Genomic DNA, 26,557 nt, shown 5'->3' with positions numbered 1-26,557 from the left:
TCATACGACTGTCAGCTGATTTCTCAACAGAAACTATGCAGGCCAGAAGGGAGTGGCAAGAAATATTCAAAGTGATGAATAGCAAGAACCTACAACCAAGATTACTTTATCCAGCAAAGCTATCATTCAGAATTGAAGGTCAGATAAAGAGCTTCACTGATAAGAAAAAGCTAAAGGAGTTCATCACCACCAAACGAGTATTATATGAAATGCTGAAAGGTATCCTTTAAGAAGAGAAAGAAGAAGAAAAAGGTAAAGATACAAATTATGAACAACAAATACATATCTATCAACAAGTGAATCTAAAAATCAAGTGAATAAAAAATCTGATGAACAGAGTAAACTGGGGAATATAATAGAATCAGGGGCATAGAAAGGGAGTGGACTGACAAATCTTGGGGGGGGGGGGAAGGGGTGTGGGGGGTGTGGGAAGACACTGGACAAAAATTATACAACTATGGATGAGGACAGTGGGGGGGGGTAAGGGCAGAGGGTGGGGTGAGAACTGGGTGGAGGGGAGCTATTGGGGGAAAAAAGAGGAACAACTGTAATAATCTGAACAATAAAGATTTATTTAAAAAAAGAAAAAAAAGAAATAACCTTACTGTCTATCAATAACGATTTAAATAATGTTCCATTATTGGATGGAATTATAGTGCTACTAAAAAAGATAAGGTTACCAATGAGATCTGACTTAGAATAATGTTAAATATTATTCATTTAAGTAGCCTCTGTATTGTGTTCTATATATATATATAGAACGTGATTTAGCATTACAAATATTGTTAGGTTGCAAAAAAATATTTGTATGATATGATCCCATGATTTTATTAAAAATCAAGAGAGCCCTAGCTGGTTTGGCTCAGTGGATAGAACATCAGCCTGTGAACTGAGGGGTCCTAGGTTCAATTCCAGTCAAGGGCACGGGCTGGGGTTGCAGGCTCGATTCCCAGTAGGGGTCATACAGGAGGCAGCTGATCAATGATTCTCTCTCATCATTGATGTTTCTGTCTCTCTCTTTTTCTCCCTTCCATGCTGAAATCAATAAAACTATTTTTTTTGAGAGAGAGAGAGAGAGAGAGAATAGGAGAGGAGAGGAGAAGAGAGGAAGCAAGCACAAATAAAAGGAATTGTTAACATTGATTAGTTCAGAAGAGGGATTGTGAAGAATTTTCACTTTAAATATATTTCTGCAACATCTGGATTTACAATGATCCTGCCTTTCTTTTGTAAGCAGGAAAATCCCAATAAAGTTAAAAATGTAAGTTAGAAGAATACCTGTTGGAACTCTTTCATTTAATATTTTCATCTCCAGGTCTTGTTTTGTGCTTTCAGGTTCTTCCTCTACAAAACTCTAAAGAAAACACAAGGACAGGTGGGTGTGATTGTCAGTGTCTTCTTCAGCCCAAATCCATTCTCCTCTGTTTCAGTTCCCATTGCAGATGCTTGTTACCTTAATTCTAAGTCTCCTAATTAACACTTGCTCTGGCATAAAAATGAACTTAAAAAAACATAGTTTAAAAGCCATCAAAATGAGAGCACATCTCCACAGAACTTCACGGAAGCAGGAGCCAGCCTGCTCAGATTCTCTGCTGAACACTGTCCTGTGTAAAACAGAGACACTAGGAAGCAATGCAAGCTATAGAAATAGTTTACATTTGCATTTAGGGTTTTGCCAAGTTATAGATTTTGCTTGATTTGTGCAATCAGCTGTCTGATAGAGTAATTCCAAAGCCTACTTTTGGGTAAGCCTGTCAAGGAAATGAAAGATGCTGTGTACCAAGTAAATAGAAAATCCCATTATACTCGAGGGTAGTAAAAGGAATATATACTAATAAAAGGGTAATATGCTAATTAAACTGAACATCTTCTGGACATCTTCCGAACATCCTGATGGACAAAGCCATGGTGGCAGGGGCCGAGGCAGAGGTGGTTAGGGGCTATCAGGCTGGCAGGGGGGAGAGAAGTTAAGGGGCAATCAGGCCGGCAGGGGGGAGCAGTTAGGGGATGATCAGGCTGGCACAAGGGAGCAGTTAGGGAGCAATCAGGCTGGCAGATAGAGGCGGTTAGAGGTGATCAGGCCAGCAGGCAGAAGTGGTTAGGGGTGATCAGATAAGCAGGAGAGTGGTTAGGAGCCAGCAGTCCCGGATTGCGAGAAGGATGTTAAACAGGCAGTCCGACATCCCCCGAGGGGTCCTGGATTGGAGAGGGTGCAGGCTGGGCTAAGGGACCCCCCCCCTCCGTGCACAAATTTCATGCACCAGACCTCTCGTACTACACTAGGAGGACAATATGATTAGAATGTATATCTCAATCTGGCACTAAGTTACTTTTGTGACCTTGAGCAAGTCATTTAACCATTAGGAGCCTCTGATCTAACAACATACAGTCATACCTCAATTGTTGAACATCTCCCATCTCAAACAATTCAGTTCTCAACTAAGTTGTTCACAGAAAAAAATGTCTCAGTTGTCCAACCAAACTTCAGTTCTGGACCAGACAACCCTTTCATGCTGATATCTGTATGATCAATAAAGATTCATGCATCTCTCAGGTGACAAAGGAGAGAATGTATGAGTATGAATGAGTCAGTTTACCACTAAATCTCATGTTAACATCTCAGGAAATTATACTGTGAATATTTTTGTTTTTGTTTTTGTTTTTTGTTTGTTTTGCTTTTGTTGCTCTCAACATTAAAGTTCTAGTGTATATGTCATTTTGCATTTTATATTTCATTTTCTTTTTGTTAAATTTTCATTTCATGAGCTTTTTGTTTTTAAAGTGTTTGTTTATAGGTGTACATTAGACATGGAATCATTTGGGAATCTGGACCAGATTAATTCAATTTACATAATTTCTAATGGAAAAAAAAGATTTGATTTTCAAACAGCCTTCCATAACAAATTAAGTTCGAGAACCCAGGTCCCACTGTATTTGGTACTCAACTGTGTGCCACACATATGAATACATCTTGCAAACAATCCTAAGAAATAGCTGTTATCCTAATTTTACCAAAAAGGAAACTGAAGCTTCAGGAGATAACTGCTCTAAGGGTCAAATAATAGAGAAGTAAAGAATTTTGTCTACTGTAAAGCACTAGATAAATGAAGCACTGCTATAAAAATTTGGTGTGTATGTTAATATTGGCATACTGAATGATATCACGATCATTCTGCCATTAGGGTCAATTTGTATATTACCCTTTTATTATATAGGATTTTAGGTTTCTAATAAATCTACTAAAAAATAAACATTTTCTAAAAATTTTTGCCTGGAAATATTGACAGAATATGAAGCAGAGAAGGTAGCAAAAGTATAACTTTCCATCACACAAAGCTCAATAGATATAGGAATTGGCTTATGATGTGGAAGAGCTTCATGGAACAATAGCAAAGTATTTTTCACTGCAAATTGATAAATGCACAGATATTGTCACATGGAAATTCTTTTAGTCTATTTGCAATTTGATTTTGATATGAAAATGTGACCTGGATCATGAATAAGATCACTGGAAACAGAATAGAGATTCCAGATATAGACCTTAGGATCCACTTGGGAACTTAGCGTATGGCATTTCAGATCAGTGGGGAAAAGCTTAGATTGACATGATGTTTTGAGATAGCTGGCTAAAATTTTAAATCAAAGAAATTTATATTCTTTCTCCCCACTTTACACTAAAATAAAGTCCAGATAGATAAAAGACTTACATGTAAAAACATAACTAAACTAATCAAAGGCGACAAAAATCATGCAAGGATCTGAAAAGATACTAGGTGACTGATATGAACAATTATGAATGGTGTAGGTGATCTCAATATTGCACATTGCAAAATGTCAGCAATGAACACTTTACAAATTTGATAGAATGTCTTGAATTTTATTCCATCAAAAGATCTATACAAAAGAATTTGTTGATCTGAAATCCAATTTTTTTTCACCAAAAGATAACTTAAATTGTATCAGAGCTTCAGAATAAATTGTTTGAACTGGCTTTTGATAAGAAATTAAAGATGAATTTTGAAAATTTAGCATCACTGCTTCATTTTGAGTAACAGCTAAGAATTATTACCCTGAGTTTGCTGAAATCTCATTCAATCCTGTAGCTTGAATACCACCCATAGGCGAGGGGTTCCCAAATCTATGCTAGTGAGGTTCTGTAGGCCTCACTTACCCTGTATTGCTTAACTGGAAAAAGTGCAGACCTCAGCTGTGTCTGACTTCTCTCAGATCTCCAGGTTCACATTTGCTTACCTGATTGACATTTCCATTTGTGTGTCCCAAACTTGCCATGACCAAAACAAAACTCTTTTTACACTGTTACTCACAACCAACTCAGCCCATTCCTATCCACCTCAGTAAATTAAACCACCATCTGCTTTGTTTCCCAAAATAAAAACTCAGCCGGATTTTTTGCCTCCAAAACCAATCCCAAACATATCTACCTTTCCATGTCTTACTACCACCTTGGTCCAAGCCACCTTGACTTCTCATGCCTTCTAAGCACTAGATATTGTGCTTTCCCTACGTGGGCCCCTCACAACTCATCTCTGCGTAGCAGCTAGAATAACCTTTCATAAATCAGATCACGCCACTCTTCTACTTACAACCCTCTAATGGATTCCCATGCATTTACAATAAAATCTGAACTTGTTACTGTGGCCTGCATTCCCTGTTTCATTTGGCTTCTGCTTCCCTCTCTCACATCATCACATACCACTTCCTTACCCACCATCCATCCATCCATCCACTGGCCTTCTTCCTGGTCTTCGTTTCTGTCTTGTGACCTTTACAGTAATTGTAGACTATAATATTTTTACCTAATTATCATAGAGCTTATCCTTTCTGGTCATTTGGGTCTCAGCTTAAATAATAACTCATCATACAAGTCCCCCCTAACCACCCAATCTAGTAACTCCCTATCGCATAAGCCTGTTTACTGTAATTATGTGCATGTCATTTATGACTCCCTGCTATTGTCCAGTTTTTCTTATTTGCCCTTGGTTTTTCCTGACTTGTCTGTGCATCATGAGAGCAGAAATCTCATTCGTCCTTTCACCTCTCTCCCCTGAGGACCAGAGCAGTGCCTAGCATATAGAGCTAGGCACTTATTGAACCAAGTAAAAAGATACGAACAAGGACCAGGAATAAGAACAAGATCCAGGGCATGAGCATGGAAATGGGTTGCTGAAGTGACTTTGTGGAAAGTGGACGCTGCTGAGTGTTAATGTTAGGCTTTTCACCTGGGCTAGTCCCGGAGTTTTAATCTGTCCGTGATGATGCCAACAAGTCCCCAAATCTCTACAGCTATTTCCTGGCTCCACACTTTTCCCTCCCCAGAACAGCTGCCTCGCCTTCACATGGAAGCTCCTCTTTGCCTATCAGAAGGCTTCACTCTAATGCCACCTCAACAGAGAAGACTTCCCCTCTGTTCACTCCAGTTTTTTCTTTTGGATACTTTTATCTTAACTCCCACACATAATTGCTCTCATTTTACATATCAGAACATATAATAACTGTTACTCCTCCACAAGATTGTTAGCTCATTAAAAACAATGATCATGTTGAATTCCTTATAGAAGGTACTTAGTAAATGCTTTCTCTATATAAATACATGGTCAGATTTTTATATATCCATTTATGAATATACATTCATATTAAATATATAATATATACTCATATTTATGGTAAATCTTGTATCTGTTTAACAGTATCTTAAAGGCAAGGACTTTTTTAAACTTGAACTTTAAAAAGTTCAAAGATCCACATACTATCAGGAATTCCCCTTAGGATCACTAAAATATTGCAGATTAAATTTTTTTAAAAAAACATTTATCACAAATGTGGTATACTTAAATTATGCTTTTCTAAAATATATTTAATGGGAAGTCAGTATACCTACAATGTTATTGTGTTATTATTATTACACATTTAAATTAACTAAATTATGGTATTAAGAGCCCTCTAGTGGCAAAGTTCTTAATAGATCTATGGAAAAGGAAAGATCATTTGGACCATTTTCTAAATCTAAGGAGAGATTTATTTTTTAAACTTATAAAGTACTAAATATTTGTTATTTGTGATTACAAATCGGCTATTTTTTACCATAAGTTCCTACATTATTATACTAATAACTTGAAATCAGCCTCTGAATTCATTTAAAAGATATGAGAATTGTAATATTTAAATATGCTAACCTAAAATTATAACGGTAAGTGGTTTACCCTTAAAAAATATGCAAAAGTAGAGAAATCTCTTCCTCTAAGCCAAAACATAGTAAGTGCACCTACTGATCTTTCAGGGAGCCCCCCAATTTACACAGACACTCGCAGAAACACATATACTAGTACAACACACACAGACAAGTTACATTTCATGAGTTGATATGCCAGTTTTTAAAATTTAGAATACATTTTTGCCACCCAAAGCAAACAGAGGTATGAATAACATTTTGGGTTATGATAGTCCCGATACTGCTGTGATTATAAAGGAACTCAAACCTAACCACCATCCATAACTACTGCTTCAAATTCACCGAGTTCCAAATGGAATGCAGGGAGCACACTGTTCCTGAGGCGGTTGTGGGGTGGAAGGGGGCCAGGCAGGTCACTACGGGGTGTAGGACTGCTGAGCAGAGGGTCCCAAGAATCTCCTGGGACAAGCTGGTAGATTCCCTGCACATGGCAGATATGGCTCTCAGGAAACCCGACTGTAACTGAAAAGGTCTTAAATATTTTCCAAAACACAGAATAATGTTCATGCGGGTAGTGGCTGAACTTCTTGATATGGGTTCTTTTTTGCTGTTGTTGTAGCTGTATGATAATTTTTTTCCTTTTTAAAAATTCATTTATTTTTTACTTTTTCATTTACAGTTGCCATTGGGTGACTGTTCTTATGCAAGTTGTTCACCACAGACTCAAGTCAGGGTCTACTTTTAATCATTTGACCATCCATTCATTCACTTATCCCTTTACTCATTCAATAAACATTTATTGGGTCCCGATCATGTACCAGGCCCTATGCTTACTGTAAGTCTGAAGCCTACCAAGATATTCTTGCCCTCAAAGTCATAATTTCATGTTTAAGGTAAGAAAGAATTAAACAGAATGACATGAGCATAGTAGAGAGGTATCTGGTTTAGTCTGAAAATAAGGGCAGAAATTTGTGGATGTAAAATTTAAGTCTTGAGAGATGAGTAGAAGTTAGGGTGGAAGAGATGATCAGAGGTAGGGAATTTCACAGAATAGCAAGTGGGTGTCTTAGAGGCCTATCATGCTTTTTCTCCCTTGGAAACCAAAAAGGAAAACACATTATTTTATTTCCTATTCGGAAAGTAATGTGTGTTCAGAAATTATTTACTGAAAATTGAAATAATGAAGAAGTGTAAATAGAATTTTTTTAATCATTGGTAAAATACCACCATTCTATCTCCCTTCCTCTAATGACAAGGCATCCAGATTTTTTTCTATACATTCACAAATAAGTATTTTCCCCCTCACAAAAGCAGAATCCTATTGCAAATACAGTTTTATAACATGGAAATAATATTTTAAAAATACATCTTAGGTATCTTACTATAGAAAAGTACAGGTTCTGATAAGCTATATGTGCATATAAATCAGTGAAAAGCAAAACATAGTGTTTGCCATGTAATTACAATATCTCACATTATATACTTTTTAATTATTATTTCCCAATTTAAATAAATAATGTAAAATACTAATTATGATCAAGGAACTGGAGGGGAGATATTATCCAATATTTTTATCAGATCAAGACCAAACACTTTTGGATACTCTTTTCATATGATTTTGATACATTTTTAATTCATTCTTTGTTTTCATGAATTGCCAATCACAAACCCTGTCAAATTTAAAGTTAATGGATTGTGTGTTTGTTTGTTTACTGCATATTTAAATAATGTTAAGTCCAGGGCCCATTTACTCACTTTTACCCCCTTTCCCCCACCCCCATTTAGAAATCAGTATGTCACTTCTACTTACATCTTATCATCTATAGCAAATCACACAGTCACACTAAACTTCAAGAGGGCGAGGAATGCAATGGTCTTGTATGTCCCAGAAAGGGAAGAGAACTGGAAGTATTGTTGACCACTAGTAAAGCTAACAAGCTGTCTAAGAGGTAAAATATTTTTTTAAAGCTATAGAATTGCTTAAAGCTGTGAAAAAGAAGGATCTCTTACCCTATGAGACAGCATGGAGGGACCTGAAAAGTATTATGCTAAGTGAAATAAGCCAGTCAAAGAAAGACAAATACCATATGATCTCACTTATATGTGGAATCTAATGAACAAAACAGGCCCAGAGACATGGATGCATAGAACAGACTAATGAATCTCAGAGGGAAGGAGGAAGAAGGGGCAGGAGAGATTAACCAAAGAACTTTTATGCATACTAGAGGCCCAATGCATGAAAATTTGTGCAAGAGTAGGTCTTTCTTCCCCCAGCTGCTGGCACCAGCTCCCTCCAGCACCCAGCACCTGGGCTGCTTCCCTCCTTCAGCCACCCACAGGCACCCGGGACCTAGGCTGGCTTCCCTCCAGCCCCAGCTTCGTCAGGAAGGACATCAAGAAGATGTCCAGTCTAATTAACATATTACCCATTTATTATTATAGACTAGAAGCCTGGTGCACGAAATTCATGCATGGTCCCTCTCCAATCTGGGACCCCTCAGGAGATGTCCGACTGCCGGTTTAGGCTCTAAACCGGCAGTCGGACATCTCTCTCGCAATCCAGGACTGCTGGCTCCTAACTGCTTGCCTGCCTGCCTGTTGGCCCAATCCCTCTAACTGCTCTCCCCTGCTGGCCTGATCGCCTCTGCCTCAGCCCTGTCACCATGGCTTTGTCTGGAAGGACGTCCAGAAGGTCATCCGGAAGATGTCTGGTCTGATTAGCATATTACCCTTTTATTAGTATAGATATGCATAACCCATGGACACAGACAAGAAAGAGGGCAAGGCCTGGGGTGGGGTAGTAGCTGGGTGGACGGAGGTAATAGGGGGACATTTGTAATATTTTCACAATAAAGATAAATTTTAAAAAGAATATGCCAGGAGCCGGTCCATCCTTGCTGCTTGACACAGTCACTGCAGGGAAGAAACATCTGCACAGCACATGTTTCAAGGGACCTGGCGTATATGGCATACTGTTCTTAATATGTTTGCTCCCCTTCTTGGTGCTATGTGTTTTAACCAAGGTCACCTCTCCGAGAAAGGTTGTTTCCCCAGGTAGGAATTTTTCCCTGAAGTTAGGGAGGGGATACAACCCCTTAACTAAGTGCCAGGTGGGTTGTTAATCACTTTAACTACAAACAATCATGCTTAAGCTACATAATCTTTACTCCCTGGAATGGAGATAAGAAATGCTCTAACCTTTGAAATAGAAATTGACAGGATTAAAATCAACTGGTATAAATACAGATGTAACAAGACAACAGGAGACAGATCCTACACAGAACCTAGAAACAGAACCTAGCGAGAGAACCTAGACACAGAACCTAGAGACAGGACTTGGCTGGAGAACCTACACAGAACCCAAAGACAGAATCTAGAAACAGAACGTAGTGAGAGAACCTGGCTGAAGAACCTAGAGACAGAACCTAGAAACAGAACCTAGAGACAGGACTTGGCTGGAGATCCTATACAGAACCTAGAAACAGAACCTAGCGAGAGAACCTGGCTGAAGAACCTAGAGACAGAACCTAGAGACAGAACCTAATGAGAGAACATGGCAAAAGATCCTGGACAGAACATGGCTACAGAATCTGGCTGGAGAACCTAGACAGAACATGGTGACAGAACCTGGATAGAACATGGCAAAAGAACCTGGATAGAACCTGGCTGGAGAACCTGGCGACAGAACATGGCTGGAGGTCCTGGATAGAACCTGGCGACGGAACATGGCTGGAGAACCAGAACTTCGCTGGATCCACCAGGACTTCACTGGAGAACTTGGCCAGAACTTCGCTGGAGTTCCTAACCAGAACTTTGCTGGAGATCCTGACCAGAACTTCGCTGGAGATCCTGGCTAGGCTGCTGATCAACTGAAGGCTGTCTCCATGTCATTCCTTCTTCGCCAACTCTGTCCACACCTTTGGGGACCCCTGGACCTGCTGGGGTTGGACCCCAGTAGAATATTTTTAAGTGACCAATTTTTAAAGAGCAAATCACTTATTTTCCCTAAAATATCAGCTATATACAGGTTTTTGGGTTTTCCTCTCCTTATGCCTTTTTAATTTCTACAAGATTGTAATCACACTCTAAATACTATTCTTTGTACTGACCATCATGTTATGTCTATTTTATATATGCTATAGAATTTTTATAATTTATTTTGATATAATATTTAAAATGGAATTTTCAATTCACTATGTTCTTAATTCCTATTCTGATTTGAAACTTACATTCAATCTAATTCTTAACCCTTATCTGTGTTAAATAAACCAATATAGTTCATGTCTTAAGCACTTATAGGAAAACCTGCTCTTCCTGGTCCTCCCTAAAATGCAAACTGCTTATAGCCAAACAAAAGAGCTAAATTATAAACCATTTATTCTAACTTAATAAGTAAGTAGCTTAAGAAAGGAAAGCAGAAAGTTAAAGGGATATTACTAAATTACCCAATATGTTATTATATCTAAAGATGTCAAGTTTTAAGAGGGGTACAATAGTTTTAAAAAACTAATTTTGACTTTATAATATTCGTTCTTACAAAACCAGAAGCTGAGGAAGTAACAGTAATATAAGCTAACCCCTCAGTTTGCGAAAGTATTTACTACAAAGTTCCATTTAATGGCAAGTTCCCTTAAGTGAGTTTGAAATATAACAAATACACAGAAAGTGAATTTGAAGTATAATAAACACAAAAAATTAAATGGCTTCAAAGCTGTTCAGGAGTATCCCTAAACTAAAAGTGAGCAACTCCTATCTGGAACTTTAGGATGTTGAAGCAACAGGCTCAACTATGAACAGTGATCAGTAATAGAAAATACACACTCAAAATTAGGCCACTGGCAAGAAGATGGATTTTGGACAATTTCTAGTTGTTTAGGGAAAAAAAAATCTTGAGAATGCTTCAGGGGAATCTAATAAACATTTATTACATAAAGAAAAAAATGATACATTTAAATGTGTCTTACTGCGTATGCTCCAACAGTATCATCATCTTGTTCTTCAGATTTTGTTTCTTCCTCCTGGACTAAGTTAGACTCATTTTCTGGTTGTTTATACTCTTCTTGGAGCTCTTTGCTGATTGCTGATTGTTCAACACTAACTTCATCTTGGACAGAGGGAGATTCCAGGGGAGTGTGATCGTTTAATACTATCGGAACAGGGCGCAGTGGCGTGACATGATCATAGCGAGTATGTAGGAGTCGTAGAGCAATGTCACTTGATGCTAATATCCTTGGAATTTCAAATCCAATTTGCATTTCATTGCATTTGATACTTCTGTGCCTGTTAATAATTGATTGTAACAAAAAAGATGAGGCCCAAGGAAACGCTAGAACTCTTGCAAATTTATACCTACGCAGTGTCTCTCCACTTTAATTTTGCCAGTTTTGAATCCCCACCCTGACTTGCTTTCTTTGCAGGGTTTGGACCCAGTTGCTAACGTTATATACCTCAAAACACACTCTTGGGATCCATAACCCAACTGTTTTATCCATCATGGGCAGCTCCTTCTCTGTTTCCTCTATATGGCCATCTTCCTAACCATCCCTTAAATGTTGATATTACTCAGCTCTCTATCCCAGGCCCTTTGCTTCTCCTTCTACATAATATCCTTAGATATTACTTCTATGGCTTCAGTGATCATTTAAATGATCAGTTTTTAACATGAGTTCTATGTTTCCTAGGGTTGAGTAGGGAGAAGAAACATCCTAACTGAACTTTCAGAGGTCCCAAAATGCCCTTATATATAGGGTGCCCCCAAAACATGTATGTACACACTTTGAATAATTATAAAGGCAGTGTTTATTAAAATACATTTCATTTTCAAAATTGAGCTGTCAGCTGTTAAAGTATAGATGCATTTGGGGGGACACCATATATATGTGAGCATATAGAATAAAGTTCATAAGAGTTTATGACTCCCCAAAAGTTAAGAACTATTGATTTATATGCTAATGACTCGCCATAATCAATCTCAGATTTCTCTTAAGTCTTTCAGACAGTTGCACTTTTATATTTTATAGGTACTTCAAACTCAACAAGTCCCTCCCTACAGCCCCCCTCACCATCACCATCAAAATAAAACAGAATGTTTTCTGCCTCCACTACTTGTTATCTGATCCCTAATTCTCTTCTTAGACCTGGGTAGTTAATAAAGGGCTATTCATTTTCCTTTTACTCTTTTAAAATTATAAAGATTAATTCTCTTCACTCTTCAATATATAACATATTTCATAATAAAAAAGTTATATTGCTCATTGTCTCTAATTTAGATGTAAACCACAGAGAACTTTGTAGCAAATGCAATGTGGAAAATACTTTCTTGCTTCCTTTTACTAAATGTCAAAAATAAAATCCAGTTTCTTCCATTGTAATATGACTAGTCTTTTCAGAGCTGAGACCAGAACCTCCTAATTTTTACTCCGGTAATTTTTTCTTAAAACATACTGCCATACTAATTCAGTGAATTTGAAATATTTGAGATCAAGCAGCAACTGAGTGATCATGAATTTAGCATTATTACTGTCATTCCTCAGGAAGCTATTACTTTGTTAAAAATAATTGGGAAAACATAAACAGCTAAAAATTCTATATAATAAAGAGGTAATATGCAAATTAACCCTCACGCCCTCACAAGATGGCTGCCTACGACCAGGCTGGCAGGGGGGTTAGTGAGGGACGAACAAACGACTTAACAATCAGGCTGCGTGGGGCGACCAGGCCAGCAGGGGGGTTAGTGAGGGATGACCAAACGACTGAACAGCAGGTTGCATGGGGCGACCCGGCTGGTGGGGGGGGGTGGGGGGGGGAGGCAGTTAGGAGTGACCAGGCCGGCAGGCAGGGAGGGGGCAGTTGGGGGAGACCTGAACTGGCAGCAGGGGGAAGTTAAGGGCGACCAGGCCAGGAGGGGGGGCAGTGAGGGGCGATCAGGCTGGCACACAGAGGCAGTAAGGGGCGATCAGGCCGGCGGCGGGGGGGTGGGAGGGGCAGTTAGGGATGACCAGACAGGCAGGCAGGTGAGTGATTAGGAGCCAGGTCCAGGATTGTAAGAGGGATGTCCGACTACTGGTTTAGGCCAGATCCCCAGCAGTCAGACATCCCCCAAGGGGTCTCAGATTGGAGAGGGTGCAGGCTGGGCTGAGGGGACCGCCTCTTCCATGCACGAATTTCATGCACCAAGCCTCTAGTAAAATATATGAAAGTGTTCTTTTGTGGAATTATTTTTAACAGTTCACAAAAAAAATTTTTTTTAAGTTTGAGATTGCCATGTAGAAAGTACTTACCATGTCTACCTCAGGAGGTGAAGAGAAGGGGAAGACCTGATATTTATTCAGCTTATATTTGTATTAGACACAGTGCTATGACCTTTATATGCATTAATATTTAATCCTCAACCAAATCCTATTAAGTAATATAATCATCAGTGTACTGTTGACATACTAAAGCTCAACAAAGCTATGTAACTTGCCCAAGATAAAAGGCAGGTCTATGATTCAAAACCCCACATGGTTGATTTCTTAATATGGGTTTTTTTCCAAGGATGCCATGCTGTGATTCAACAGGCATATGCTAGCCACCATGATGTGACTCTGATGTCTTTCAACCTCCTGCATCTCCTGTGGGAATACCTTGGATTCTTCTTGAGGTTTGCCCATATATACAGGGTAATATTTTCATCCCGAATGACTTTTTCCATATTTCCAGTGTCCAGATCTGCTAAAGTACTAGCTTGCTGGAAGAAAACAAGAAAACATAAAAGATCAGAGGCCTGAGAAACCAAGATGGCGGCACAGGTAAACACCGGAAATTGCTGCCTCCCACAACAACTTCAAAAATATAACGAAAAGACAAAATGGACATCATCCAGAACCATAGGAAAGCTGGCTGAGTGGAAATTCTACAACTAGAAGGAAAGAGAAAAGCACACTGAGATTCAGAGGAGCTGAGGAAGTAAAGTGCAGAGGTACGGAGGCTCGAGCGCACACGGAAAGGGGCTGGCACCTGAGGACTCGGCTGTCTTTTTGAATTGGGAGGGAGTCACAAGCTCCCAACTGCTCTGAACTCCAGTCTTGGGAAGTGTCTGGGACCCAGGACTCATACAGGGAGAAACTGGACTGTCTGGCAGCAGGCAGAACTCGGAACTTGAGGGTGGCTTTCCCTCAGAGGTGCTTGCAGCAATTACCGGGACACTGAGACTCGAGGCCCCTTAGGGCAGGGCTGAGGATCAGCCATAGCTGCTTGCTCCACCCTGTTGATTCCCTGAGACCCTGCCCCACCCAAGCTGTGAGCAGAGGCTTTTGCATATGAATGACCTGGCCCTTTGAGATCTAAAATTACCTAACAAACTGCAGCTGGGTCAGAGAGAGCCAGAACATCCAAAAGAAGACTCAAGGCCCCACAGCAGCTTGCATTGCTTCACAGCTGGGCCTCATCAGGGCACCTCCAAACCCCAATCAAGGAAGAGGAATCTGCAGATCTCTCCATAGCTCCTGCTGGGTAGCCTCAGGCAGAGACTAAATTAGCACCTCCTTAGAGATCCAAGAGCCCGTGTACCCAGTGGTCAGAGTGGGACCATCCAGATTACAACTCCTCAGATCCATAAGGGACACACTCAGGGGGCAGACTCAGTGAGTACCAAAGCCCCACTGAAGCAAGTCTTGCCCCAGAGGGGTGTCTCCAGCACAGAAGTTCTCCCACTATAGACATAGCTGATTCTCATAGCCAATTGGCCTGGAGGTCAATTCCTCCCAGTGATACCAACAACAATCAAGGCTTAACTACAAAAAGACTGTGTACACAGCCCACAAAGGGGTGCACTAAGAGTGTCCACCTCAGGTAATTGGGGAGGCTGAGCCACTGGGCCCTATAGGACACCTAGCACAGAAAGCCACTCTACCAACACAGGGAAGCATAAAAAATGCGGAGACAAAGAAACAGGTCACAAATGACAGAAATGGAGGAAAGCAAACTACTGGATATAGAGTTCAAAACCACGGTTATAAGGTTTTTCAAGAATTTTCTTGAAACCGATGATAAATTTAGTGAGACCCTGGAGGATATGAAAAAAGACCAACTAGAAATTAAGCATACACTGACTGAAATAAAGAATAATATACAGAGATCCAACAGCAGACAAGAGGATCCCAAGAATCAAGTCAACGATTTGAAATACGAAGAAGCAAAATACACCCAACCAGAAAAGCAAAAAGAAAAAAAAATCCAAAAATACGAAGATAGTGTAAGGAGCCTCTGGGAAAACTGCAAGCGTATCAACATCCGAATTATAGGGTTGCCAGAAGAAGAGAGAGAGCAAGATATTGAAAACCTATTTGAAGAAATAATGACAGAAAACTTCCCCTACCTGGTGAAAGAAATAGACTTACAAGTCCAGGAAGCGCAGAGAACCCCAAACAAAAGGAATCCAAAGAGGACCACACCAAGACACATCATAATTAAAATGCCAGAGCAGCCCTAACCGGTTTGGCTCAGTGGATGGAGCGTCGGCCTGCGGACTGAAGGGTCCCAGGTTCGATTCCGGTCAAGGGCATGTACCTTGTTTGCAGGCACATCCCCAATAGGGGGTGTGCAGGAGGCAGCTGATCGATGTTTCTCTCTCATCGATGTTTCTAACTCTCTATCTATCCCTTTCCCTTCCTCTCAATAAATAAATCAATAAAATATATTTTTTAAAAAATAAAAATAAAATAAAATGCCAAGAGCAAAAGACAAATAGAGAATCTTAAAAGCAGCAAGAGAAAAACAGTCAGTTACCTATAAGGGAGTTCCCATATGACTGTCAGCTGACTTCTCAACAGAAACTTTGCAGGCCAGAAGAGTGTGGCAAGAAATATTCAAAGTGATGAATAGCAAGAACCTACAACCAAGATTATTTTATCTAGCAAAGCTATCATTCAGAATTGAAGGTCAGATAAAAAGCTTCACAGATAAGAAAAAGCTAAAGGAGTTTATCACCACCAAACCAGCATTATATGAAATGCTGAAAGGTATTCTTTAAGAGGAAGAAGAAAAAGGTAAAGATAAAAATTATGAATAGCAAATACATATCTATCAACAAGTGAATCTAAAAATCAAATGAATAAATAATCTGACGAACAGAGTAAACTGGTGAATATAATAGAACCAGGGGCATGGAAAGGGAGTGGACTGACAATTCTTGGGGGGAAATGGGTGTGGAGTGCAGGAAGAGAATGGACAAAAATCGTACACCTATGGATGAGGACAGTGGGAGGGGTAAGGGCAGAGGGTGGGGTGGGAACTGGGTGGAGGAGAGCTATGGGGGGAAAAAAAGAGGAACAACTGTAATAATCTGAACAATAAAGATTTAATTTTAAAAAAAAGATCAGAGGCCTCATAAATTATACAACTTAGATAAGTTACTTCATCTTAAGTGTTGGATTCCCTTCATTACTTACAAGAGTTATTTGAGTAAAAATAAGGTGCAATCAAAATATCAAACAACTGCTTTCAAAAATCTCAAAATGATACAAATATATTTACTTAATTAAATATGCTTTCCCTTTTTCACTCAGTTTCTCCTTAGGTGTCTAAGGATTAAAGTTGCCCTACATACCCAGGTAGCATGTGTGGATTACTGTTATGTTACCTTTTTCAATGTTAACCTTATCATGACTTTTCATTCTAACTATACACATGCTACTTTATCTGTACCTTATTAAAACATACTTTTGCTACTGCATAAGTTTGCCTATTTCTGAATATATCAAGGTTAGAAACAAAATATCCAGTTTAAAAAATCCTAATGAGTTATATATTTTACTAGTCCAATACTTGGTATCTAACATTAAACATACAACATAAGAATGTTCTTAAGTATGTTTTAATAAAGACTAACATAGTTTGATGCCTACTGCTCTCTTAACGGGCTTAAATAAGTTAATATGTATTTGGTTGCTATAAAGTAAAAACTTAAACATATTGGGGATTGATTGCTTTTTTAAAAAGAGATACTCCCCTGCCCCCACTTCTTTTTCCTATGAAATTAACTTTTTGAAGTGTCCAGGATAATTGCCTTGTCTAATTGTTCCACATTATGGATTTATCTGATTGTTTCCACATGGTATTGTTTAACTTGCTCCTATACCTCCTTATTTTTTGTGTACTAGAAGTTAGGTTTAGATAGGTTTAATTAGATTCAGATGAAACCACTTTTAGCAAGAAGGCATCATAGGTTTTGTTGTGTTCTTCCGGAGGTATATTATGTCCCACTATTAATTATGTGGATTTCATCACTTGGTTAGGGTGGTAACTACCCACAGCTCCATATTGCAAAGTACACTTTTCCCAATCAGTAAGGAGTAATCTGTGGTCTAATAGTTTGGCACTATGAGAATACCACATAATGTGTTCCTTAACAACTCAACTTTTCACTAACTATTTAGGTAGCTATTGATGATCCTTATTAATTATTACATTAGGGATTGAAAAATGGTGGTTCTTCTAACTGACCATTTCTCCTACATTTATCAGTTAGTATTCTTCTGTATATAACTGTTCTCCCCCACTCCCCACCCCACTTCCCTCCTTTCTTTTGGAGCATCACTATAGACTCATGGATTTTCATTTATTCAATGTGTTATAATCAATTTTAGTCATTATTCTTCCTGATATTCATATTGTCCCAAATTGAACTAGTGGGAGACTCTTTAAGCTAGTGATGTCCCTCTGGATATGACTCCATTAGACTTTGAGCATTTATTTGCTTTCTTGAACAAGAAAACTCAACCTCATCTACACTAACCTACACTAATAAAAGAGAAACATGCAAATCGGTGCCACTCTGCTATGCCCACCAGCTAATCAGGATGAGTATGCAAATTAACCCACCAAAGATGGTGGTTAATTTGCATACGCAGGTGTGGAGCAAAGACTGAAGATGACTGAAGATGGCAGCGCTGGAGCAAGCAGGCTTGGGTCGCTCCCGGCGACGGAGGAAACCAATCTTCCTGCTGGCCCTGGCCTCCGCTCAAGGAGGGCTGAGGGCCTGGGCTCCGCTCAAGGAGTGGCTAGGAGCCTGGCCTCCACTCAAGGAGGGGCTGGGGGCCTGGGTCACTGGGGGCCAAGCCTCCCTGCTGCAGCCTGAGCAGAGAAGCCAAGCCTCGTTGCGGCTGCAGTAGAGAAGCCAAGCCTCACTTCTGCGGCCGGAGCAGCGAGGCTTGGCTTCTCCGCTGCAGCCGGACCAAAGGCCTGGGTCCTGGGTCCCGGGTGCTGGAGGAAAACCGGTGCTGGCAGCCAGGGAAAGGAAGGCCTATTGTGCAAATCTCCGTGCAACAGGCCACTAGTCTTTAAATAACAACCTTATCTTTCACTTTCCTTGCCACAGACCTGGAATTAGCCATTTACCCTAATTACCTGACTCCTTTATATGGAATAAAAATAGAGTTCATACTGATATTTCTGTTTTATATATATTACAGTATTTTTTTTTTGTCAATCCTTACCTGAGTATATTTTTTCCATTGATATTTTAGAGAGAGAGTGGAAGGGAGGGAGGAGAGGTAGGGAGAAGGAGAGTGTGAGAGTTTGAAACACTGATGTGAGAGAGACAACAATTGGTTACCTTCCACATTGGCTCCCAACCAGCGCCAGGATCTAACCTGCAACCCAGGTATGTGCTCTTGACTGGGAATCTAACCCGAGACACTTCTAACCACTGAGCCAAACTGGCCAGGGCAACATTACAGTATTTTTTTCTAATACTTTCTTTTACATACTGTATCACTTTTCTCATACAATAAACATCTTGACTAATAATTATATTTCCTTACTTGCTTTTTCTTACAATATAAAATAGTTGCAAAGTTATAATATGAATATCATTGCTAACAATAAATTTAGTGAAGTTTAAGCCTTCTTTGGAGTTCTCTAAGGAATTAGAACATATGCTACCAAGACTATACCAAGGCTAGGACTGTTTTCTAGACCAAAAGAAAAAGGGGCAGAATAGCCAAAAGCAATGTGACCTTAGATGGTTTTCTGATTTAAAAATATAAAACACAGCTATAGATGATATCCATGGGGTATTAGGGAAAATTTAAATATAAAACTGGATATTAGAAGATGTTATAGGATTTTTATGAATTTTCTTAGGTATAATAATGGTTTTATGGTTATTTGGATATTATCATTAGTGCTAAGTTATTCAGAAAAACATAGTGACTACAATAATTGTAATCCTGTACCAACTGATCTAGAGAAAATACCTAATATATAATGTCTTGTGAATTTATTTTTATAGTGATCCTAGTAAACGTTATCAAGTATAATAAAAGAAAACTAGATTTTAGCTATATTGATGTTTTATTTCTTTAAAAATATTTACAGTTGTTAAAAGTGGATAAAGACATGTGCCTTAAATTATTCCACTGACTTTTCTGAACCTTTTAATTTTTAAATTAAAAAATACTGGATTTTTAATTATATAGCATACCCTTACTGTGCCCTTATAGAAGTTAATCCTAACATCTGAGCAAATGCGTACTCACCCTGAGCAGCAGTTCCGTGGCTATGTTGAACTTAAGGTGGAGGAGTTCCCGCAGCTCCACAATGGAGCCCTGGTACTGCACGATGCTTTTCTCTTGCAAGTCATGAGATGGCGTTTCCAATAAAATTAATTTCAACCTATCAATTAACTATAAAGCAAAAAGTAAAAACTGTGAGGTAAAAATGGACTATAAAAGTAAATCAATTCTGACAAAGAAAGAAAAGGTGAAAAGGGGGATATTCTAATATTTTTGAATCGAAGAACAGATCTTATTGTCAGTAAAATAAATAGAGGAAATAATTTTTATATTCTTTAAGAGCACAGAAAAACAGTTATTTCCTCCCAGAGCTCCACGCTAAGAATTCTCAAGCAGGAGTAACAGATCGTTCACTACCTAAGACTGGGGCACAATAGGAACCACACCAAGGTGAGAACAATGAGAAGGAGGAAAATCACCAGCGTTTACTGGATGTTTACCAGGTGCCCGGAACTATTCTAAACACTGTGTGTGTTCTAATTCACTGGCTCCTCTTCCTAACTCTGTGACGCGGGTCCTGTTGTGGTGCCTACTTTATAGATGAGAAAACTTAGGATCGTCCGGCCCCGCCCGCAAGAAGCTCGGCGGACACTGCTCTGTCCCAGCAAGTAAAGAGCTGAGCAGACTGGAAAGTCAGCAACTCTTCTTTGATCCATAAGTGAGGGGTGACACAGGGCAAGTCCCTCCCCCCACGATTGGAGAGACTCCCAGGTGAATAGAGGGACCGGACTGAGCAGGAACCTGGGCCGGAACCAGGGCCCTGAGCTGTAAGAAACGAGCTGCTGGAGGCTCAGCGCGGAGGACAGGGTCGCGGGAGGACCCCCAGGAGCTCCACCATTCCCCACAGTAAACGCAGGAGAAACATCCCCTCGTGCTCCGGCACTGGGAGGGGAAAGGGAACCATTGTGAAATGCGCGGGGACATCCTGTTCTCCTTCACGAGGCCTGAGCTCCGGAAACTAATTAACCAGAGCCTGACCCGCTGGAGTTTTATCAGACCTGCCTCACCTGGGGACCCGCTGGAGTTTTATCAGACCTGCCTGGGGGACAGGAAAGAGATGACCCCAGCTGGCTGCAGTCACCCCTCCACCTGAGAGGTACAATAAATTAAAGACACGTGTGAAGTTCCTGCCCCCAGGGGCACAGGGCTGCTAGAACTGAGGCCCATCACAGGGCTAGAGAAAGCTGCCCCTCCCCTGCCATCCCTCACCACCGCCTTACTCAACACCTGTTTACAGCAGTTCCTTTTACCCACCACATCAGGTCCTGCTCTCAAGAAAAGATGAGTAGGCATACCAAAAGGCAAAAACAAAACACGCACAAAAAACCCCACACAATTTCAAGAGACAGAGCATTAGAGCTAGACATGGCAGGGATGTTGGAGTGATCAGACCAAGAATTTAAAACAACTGTGTTGAACATAATATGCTAAGGACTCTGTGGATAAAGAAGTCACCGTGCAAGAATAGGTGGATAACATTAGCAGGGAGATGGAAATCCTAAGAACGAACCGAAAAGATATCCTAGAGATCAGAAACACTGGAACAGAATTGAAGAATGCCTTTGGTGGGCTCGCTAGCAGACTACACTCAGCTGAAGAAAGCATCTCTGAGTTGGAGGACATATCAATAGAATGGAAAACCAAAAGCAAAGGAGAGAAGACTGGAAGAAAAACAGGACAGAATATCCAAGGACGGTGAGACAATGACTAAGAGCAGTCCCCACATAATGGGAATACTAAACGGAGAAAAAAGAGAGGAAGGGACAGAAGAAATATTTGAAATAATAATGACTAAGAATTTCTCTAAACTCATGTCAAAGGTCAAACCACAGTTCCACAAAGCTCAAAGAACATCAAGCAGGATAAATGCCCCCCCTCCCCCACCAAATTATACTTAAACATATCATTTTCAAGCTATAGAAAACAAAAGATAAATTTAAAAATCCTGATGGAAACTGGTAGGAAAAAAGTCTTACCTTTAGAGGAGCAAATAGTTACAACCAACTGCTCATAAACCATGCAAGCAAGGAAAGGGTGGCAAGATATCTAAAGTATTGGGAGAAACTGAGGCACAGCATGATCAAGGAACAACTAGTAAGTGGCAGAATTTAGCTCTGAACACTGACACAAATGATAAATAGAAAACTTCTAAATTAGGAGAGGCAACATGATAGTGTAGAGTAGTATGGACTCAAACCAGACAGTGGGTTTCAGTTCTAGCCACCTCTTACTACCAGTGTGATCCTGGGCAAGTTCTTTGACATCTCTCTGCCTCAACTTCATCTGTAAAATGGGAACGATGGTGTCTTCCTCACAGGGTTATGATGAAAATTCAGCAAGTTACTCTTTCCAAAGCCTGGCATAGTAAGCGTTATCTCAGAGTTTGTCAAAGAAATAATTTGATAACCTGGAACTTGATGTTTACCATGGGTTCTCTGCTCTCCAGTCCTTTCTGTTGCTCTTGTGCCTTCCTGCTTTAGTTTCCCATTGCTGTGATTTCTGCTGTCTCCTTTCACTTACCCTTTTCTCACCTTCCCTACTACTCATTACTTGTACTTCCCACATTCCTAACAGCAAGATACCACTTCTCGTCCTCACTAGCCAACTCCAGTGCTACCTCCCACAGCCTCCCTGCTAATGGCAGAGCACCAGATTCCCGGCCCAGTATCATACCATGGCAGCCTCCCTGGTAGAGAGCACATGCAATGGTGAGAACACTGTATGATGAATCCATTGGTGTGAAATACCTCACAGTGTGTGGGAGGCTCTACCCAGCAAAGCTATCATTTGGATTTGAAGATCAAATAAAGAGCTTCACAGAGAAGAAAAAGCTAAAGGAGCTCACCACCACCAAACCAGTACTACATGAAATGTTGAAGGGTCTTCTTTAAGAAGAAGAAAAAAATGTATAAAAATATGAACAACAAAATGGCAATAAATATGTATCTATCAACAATTGAATCTAAAAATCAAAATAAACGAAGGAATCTAATGAACAAATTCTTCAGGCTAGTCTGTCCATCCTGTTTGCAGAAATAGAACATAGGATATTCTTAATCATCTTTATACTTTCCCTGCCTGAATGAGTAGGTGCCTGGCACATAGTTAACAATAAAAACATATGTACTGCATCACTGAATAGTGAATAATGCCAGCTGATAATAAAAGTATGCACTTTCCCCTAAGTTATTTACATAAATAGAAGAAACTTAATTTTTCACTTGAATTAGATACACATTACAATTAATACTTCACATTTATGTTATGTTGACCTCACCTTAGGCATCAAGAGGATTTTAGGAGGTTATTTTTTTTTTTAAAAAAAAGGTTAGCAAATATTTTTCTCCATAGCCAAGGAAGCAACAGTGTTATTAATTGACAACAATCATATTTATTTAATTTCTATTTTTGGAATTATTTTGTAATTTAAGTAATTTAAAATTATAGAATAATACTCAAGTACTTACATATAGCACTAGTTTACTCTTTGCAATTACTTCCTCAAATGTCTCATTTTTTTCCTCTTTCCATAAGCTAATGAAAGTGTTAATTTCCTGGGCTACTGAGGGGTCAGGACACCCATCGCATTGAATGTAGTGCATCCACTGTAGAGTAAAAATATTTGAAGGTTCACACTGATGCAATTCAACCAAAAAGTAAATTATGTTTAAGAAAGAGTAAATTCTTGTTTAAGTATGAGCTCTCATAACCTAGTTTTCCCAATTTAGGCTAAAGATATATTATGACTTTAACCAGTTACTTGATTTATCTCTAAAATAACCAAATTTTCTTCAGAAAAATAATTTTCAAGCATTCAAATAAATACATATTTATTGTCATTTTAATTTTTAAAACAATATATGGGCTGGCTTTGTTTTTGCTTTCCTCTCTAATCCTAGAGCTCCTATATTTACAAAAGCCAACACTTGGGCTAATTTCTACTTCTTAAATGATTACTAACTGTTCATTTCCATTAGCATTTTAGTATGAACCCTTCCAGTCATTTTGTAATCTATGCAAATTCTACATTTGTAATCATATTGTACTTAAAATATTTTGCTTAAAATTATACCATAATCATATTTTGTCATACTATTACAGGTTTTCTTTTTTCTTCTGATAATCACCTATATTATTTCTAAAGTTAATGCCATTTTGAGCAACACTAGCTTGCCTCAGATCCAGTTTTTATATTTTAATTTAGGATAATTTCCTCAGTAAAGATTCCAAAAATTAAATCAGTCAAAGGATGTAAATGTTTCAAGGGCCTTATTATTGACAAATAGTTGTCTGCAAAGCTATATGAGTTTACGTCGCTATAATTAATCTGTCATATTAGAGATTGTTTTTATAGACAAATTTAGAATTTCTTAAGACTAAAAAAGATATCGGACTATAACTCCCTCTTGTGGTACAAAAGTATTATCTCAAAAAAAGAATAACAATAAGTCTTACCTGAGAATGCAATCTCTGTTCTCGTCTAATTTTCTCTGCTTCAGAAAAACAATTCTCTAATAAATAAAGTTCTTCGAGTTCTTCATTTTTCCTTCCTAGATCCTGTTGCATGGGAATACATAGATTTTTAATTTCAGCTTTGTGTTTCATAAGTAGCATAAAATTTACTTGGCAAAGTATTTCATTTCAGAACAAATATTATAATGAGCTTGAATGTAACTGATATTTCTAAAAGGTTTCATCTGAAACAGTGGTTTGCAAAGTGTGGTCTGCAAACTCCTGGTGTATCCCAAGGCTCTTTCGGGAGGTGGGAGGTCAAATACCTTTTCACAATGATACTGAGACTTTACCTGCCTTCCTCACAGTGTACACATTTTCACTGATGGTGCAAGATGGTATGAAACTGCAGACGACTTAGCGTAAATCAAGGCACAAATTGTACTAGTGGCCATATTCTTCAGGGGGGATGGGTATTAAACTGCCAATTTCATGTGAGATCGACTAGATGAAAAAGTGATTATTAATTTTATTAAATTTCAGCCTTTCAGTATATGTCTTTTTAATATTTTGTGTGATAAAATGGGAAGTAAGCATAAAATATGTCTGCTGCATATCAACAGACAATATCATCTTGAGGAATAAATTCTTGCGTACTTATTTGAGTATTATGGCAGACATTCTCTCAAAAATGAATGAATTGAGCATGTCACTTCCAGGAGACAATTTAAAGCATTTGTTGCCAATTCAAGCTTTCAAATAAATTTCAAATTTTAGAAAATTGGTATCTACCACTGTGAGAGTTTTGAAATCCTTAAGAACTTTTTTCTGATTTGATTAGAGATTATATTAATGTTTGTGGTTTTTAAATTTAATTCATTTTAATCCTCACCTACAACCAAGATACGTGCCCTTAACTGGGAATTGAACCTACTACCCTTCAGTCCAAGGGCCGACACGCTAACCACTGAGTAAATTGGCCAGGGCATGCTTGTGATTTTTTCTTTTTTTTTGCAATGAATAATAAAATGTGTCAATATGTGTCCTAGCTGGGTGGCTCAGTTGGTTGGAGCGTTATCTTGTACATTAAAAGGCTGCAGGTCCCACCCCTGTGTCGGGGTGCGAATGGGAGATAACTGACTTATGTTTCTCTCTCTCCACGCACCCGCCCTCTCCTTTCTCTCTCAAATCAATCAACATAGGCTCAGGTGAGAATTTAAAAAATAGTAATAATAAAATAAATAAAAATGTATCCACATTTGCAAGCAAATAATTCAGTGAACCAAACTTTTCCAAGCAACCAACTGCAAAATCATGCATGAATACAAGATTTATTCACAGTGTAAAGTAGATCAATGTTTCAGTGTAATAGAGTATAAAAAGTCCATTGATATGGTTTTAGATTTCACATTAAGAACTACCACTTATTGATTTTTGGAACAGTAATAAATAAAAATATGCACAATTATTTGAAAGTCTAATGCAATATTCCTCCTTTTTTTCAACTACATATCTGTGTGAGGCCAGATTTTCTTCATATATTTCTGTAAAAAATACACATTGTAACAGAATATTGAAGTAGATATGAGAATCCAGTTGTCTTCTGTTAAGTCAGACATTAAAGAGATTTTAAAAACATAACCAATGCCACTCATTTTTCTAATTAAAAAAATGTATATATAATGTGTGGTGATGGATGTTAACTAGACCTATTGTGGTGATTATTTCACAACATATACAAGTATTAAATCATGCTACACACCTGAAACTAATATAATGTTTTATGTTAATTATAACATAATGAAATAATATATATTATGTACAAATAATTATATATAGTTGTTTTCTTAAAATGTTAGTGTATTAATTTTTATTAATGTTTCTTTTTAACAATGTTTAAGTCTATTAATATAATGTTTTTAAATTTTTAACTTATTTTTTGTCATTAATCCTTACCTGAGGATATTTTTCCTTTGATTTTTTAGAGAGAGTGAAAGGGAGGGAGGGAGGGAGGGAGGGAGAAACATCGATGTGAGAGAGACACATCGATTGGCTGCCTCTCACACATGCTCCAACCAGGGCCAAGGATGGAGCCTGAAACGTAGGTACGTGTGCCCTTGACCTGAATCAAACCTGAGACCCTTCAGTCCAAGCACTGGCGCTCTAACCATCGAGCAACTGGCTAGGGCACTCAGTTTGTTTGTTTGTTTGTTTTTAAGTATATTTTATTGATTTTTTTACAGAGAGGAAGGGAGAGGGATAGTTAGAAACATCGATGAGAGAGAAGAATTGATCAGCTGCCTCCTGCACCCCCGCTACTGGGGATGTGCCTGCAACCAAGGTACATGCCCTTGACCAG

The 26,557-nt window shown here is 38.8% G+C and overlaps 1 protein-coding gene across 3 annotated transcripts in view; it reads right to left on the bottom strand.

The window, feature by feature from the left end:
- The window catches only part of DNAI7 (dynein axonemal intermediate chain 7), a 57,814-nt gene that overhangs the window by 17,813 nt on the left and 13,444 nt on the right, over window positions 1–26,557 (bottom strand). For all 3 annotated transcript variants that reach the window (XM_070410535.1, XM_070410537.1, XM_070410536.1), the window contains 6 exons: window positions 24,202–24,303; window positions 23,214–23,351; window positions 19,711–19,857; window positions 13,816–13,919; window positions 11,155–11,470; window positions 1,279–1,354 (listed from right to left, as the gene is read on the bottom strand). In XM_070410535.1, coding sequence (XP_070266636.1) covers window positions 1,279–1,354; window positions 11,155–11,470; window positions 13,816–13,919; window positions 19,711–19,857; window positions 23,214–23,351; window positions 24,202–24,303 — 883 coding nt within the window. The remainder of the gene's footprint in view (window positions 1–1,278; window positions 1,355–11,154; window positions 11,471–13,815; window positions 13,920–19,710; window positions 19,858–23,213; window positions 23,352–24,201; window positions 24,304–26,557) is intronic.

This window comes from Myotis yumanensis, unplaced genomic scaffold (genome assembly GCF_028538775.1).
Source record: "Myotis yumanensis isolate MYYU_CA2020_CCGP unplaced genomic scaffold, mMyoYum1.0.hap1 SCAF_3, whole genome shotgun sequence".
In the NCBI taxonomy this organism is placed as follows: domain Eukaryota; kingdom Metazoa; phylum Chordata; class Mammalia; order Chiroptera; family Vespertilionidae; genus Myotis; species Myotis yumanensis.
Note: the sequence above shows the minus strand (reverse complement) of the source record. Positions and strands in the feature narration are given on the sequence as shown.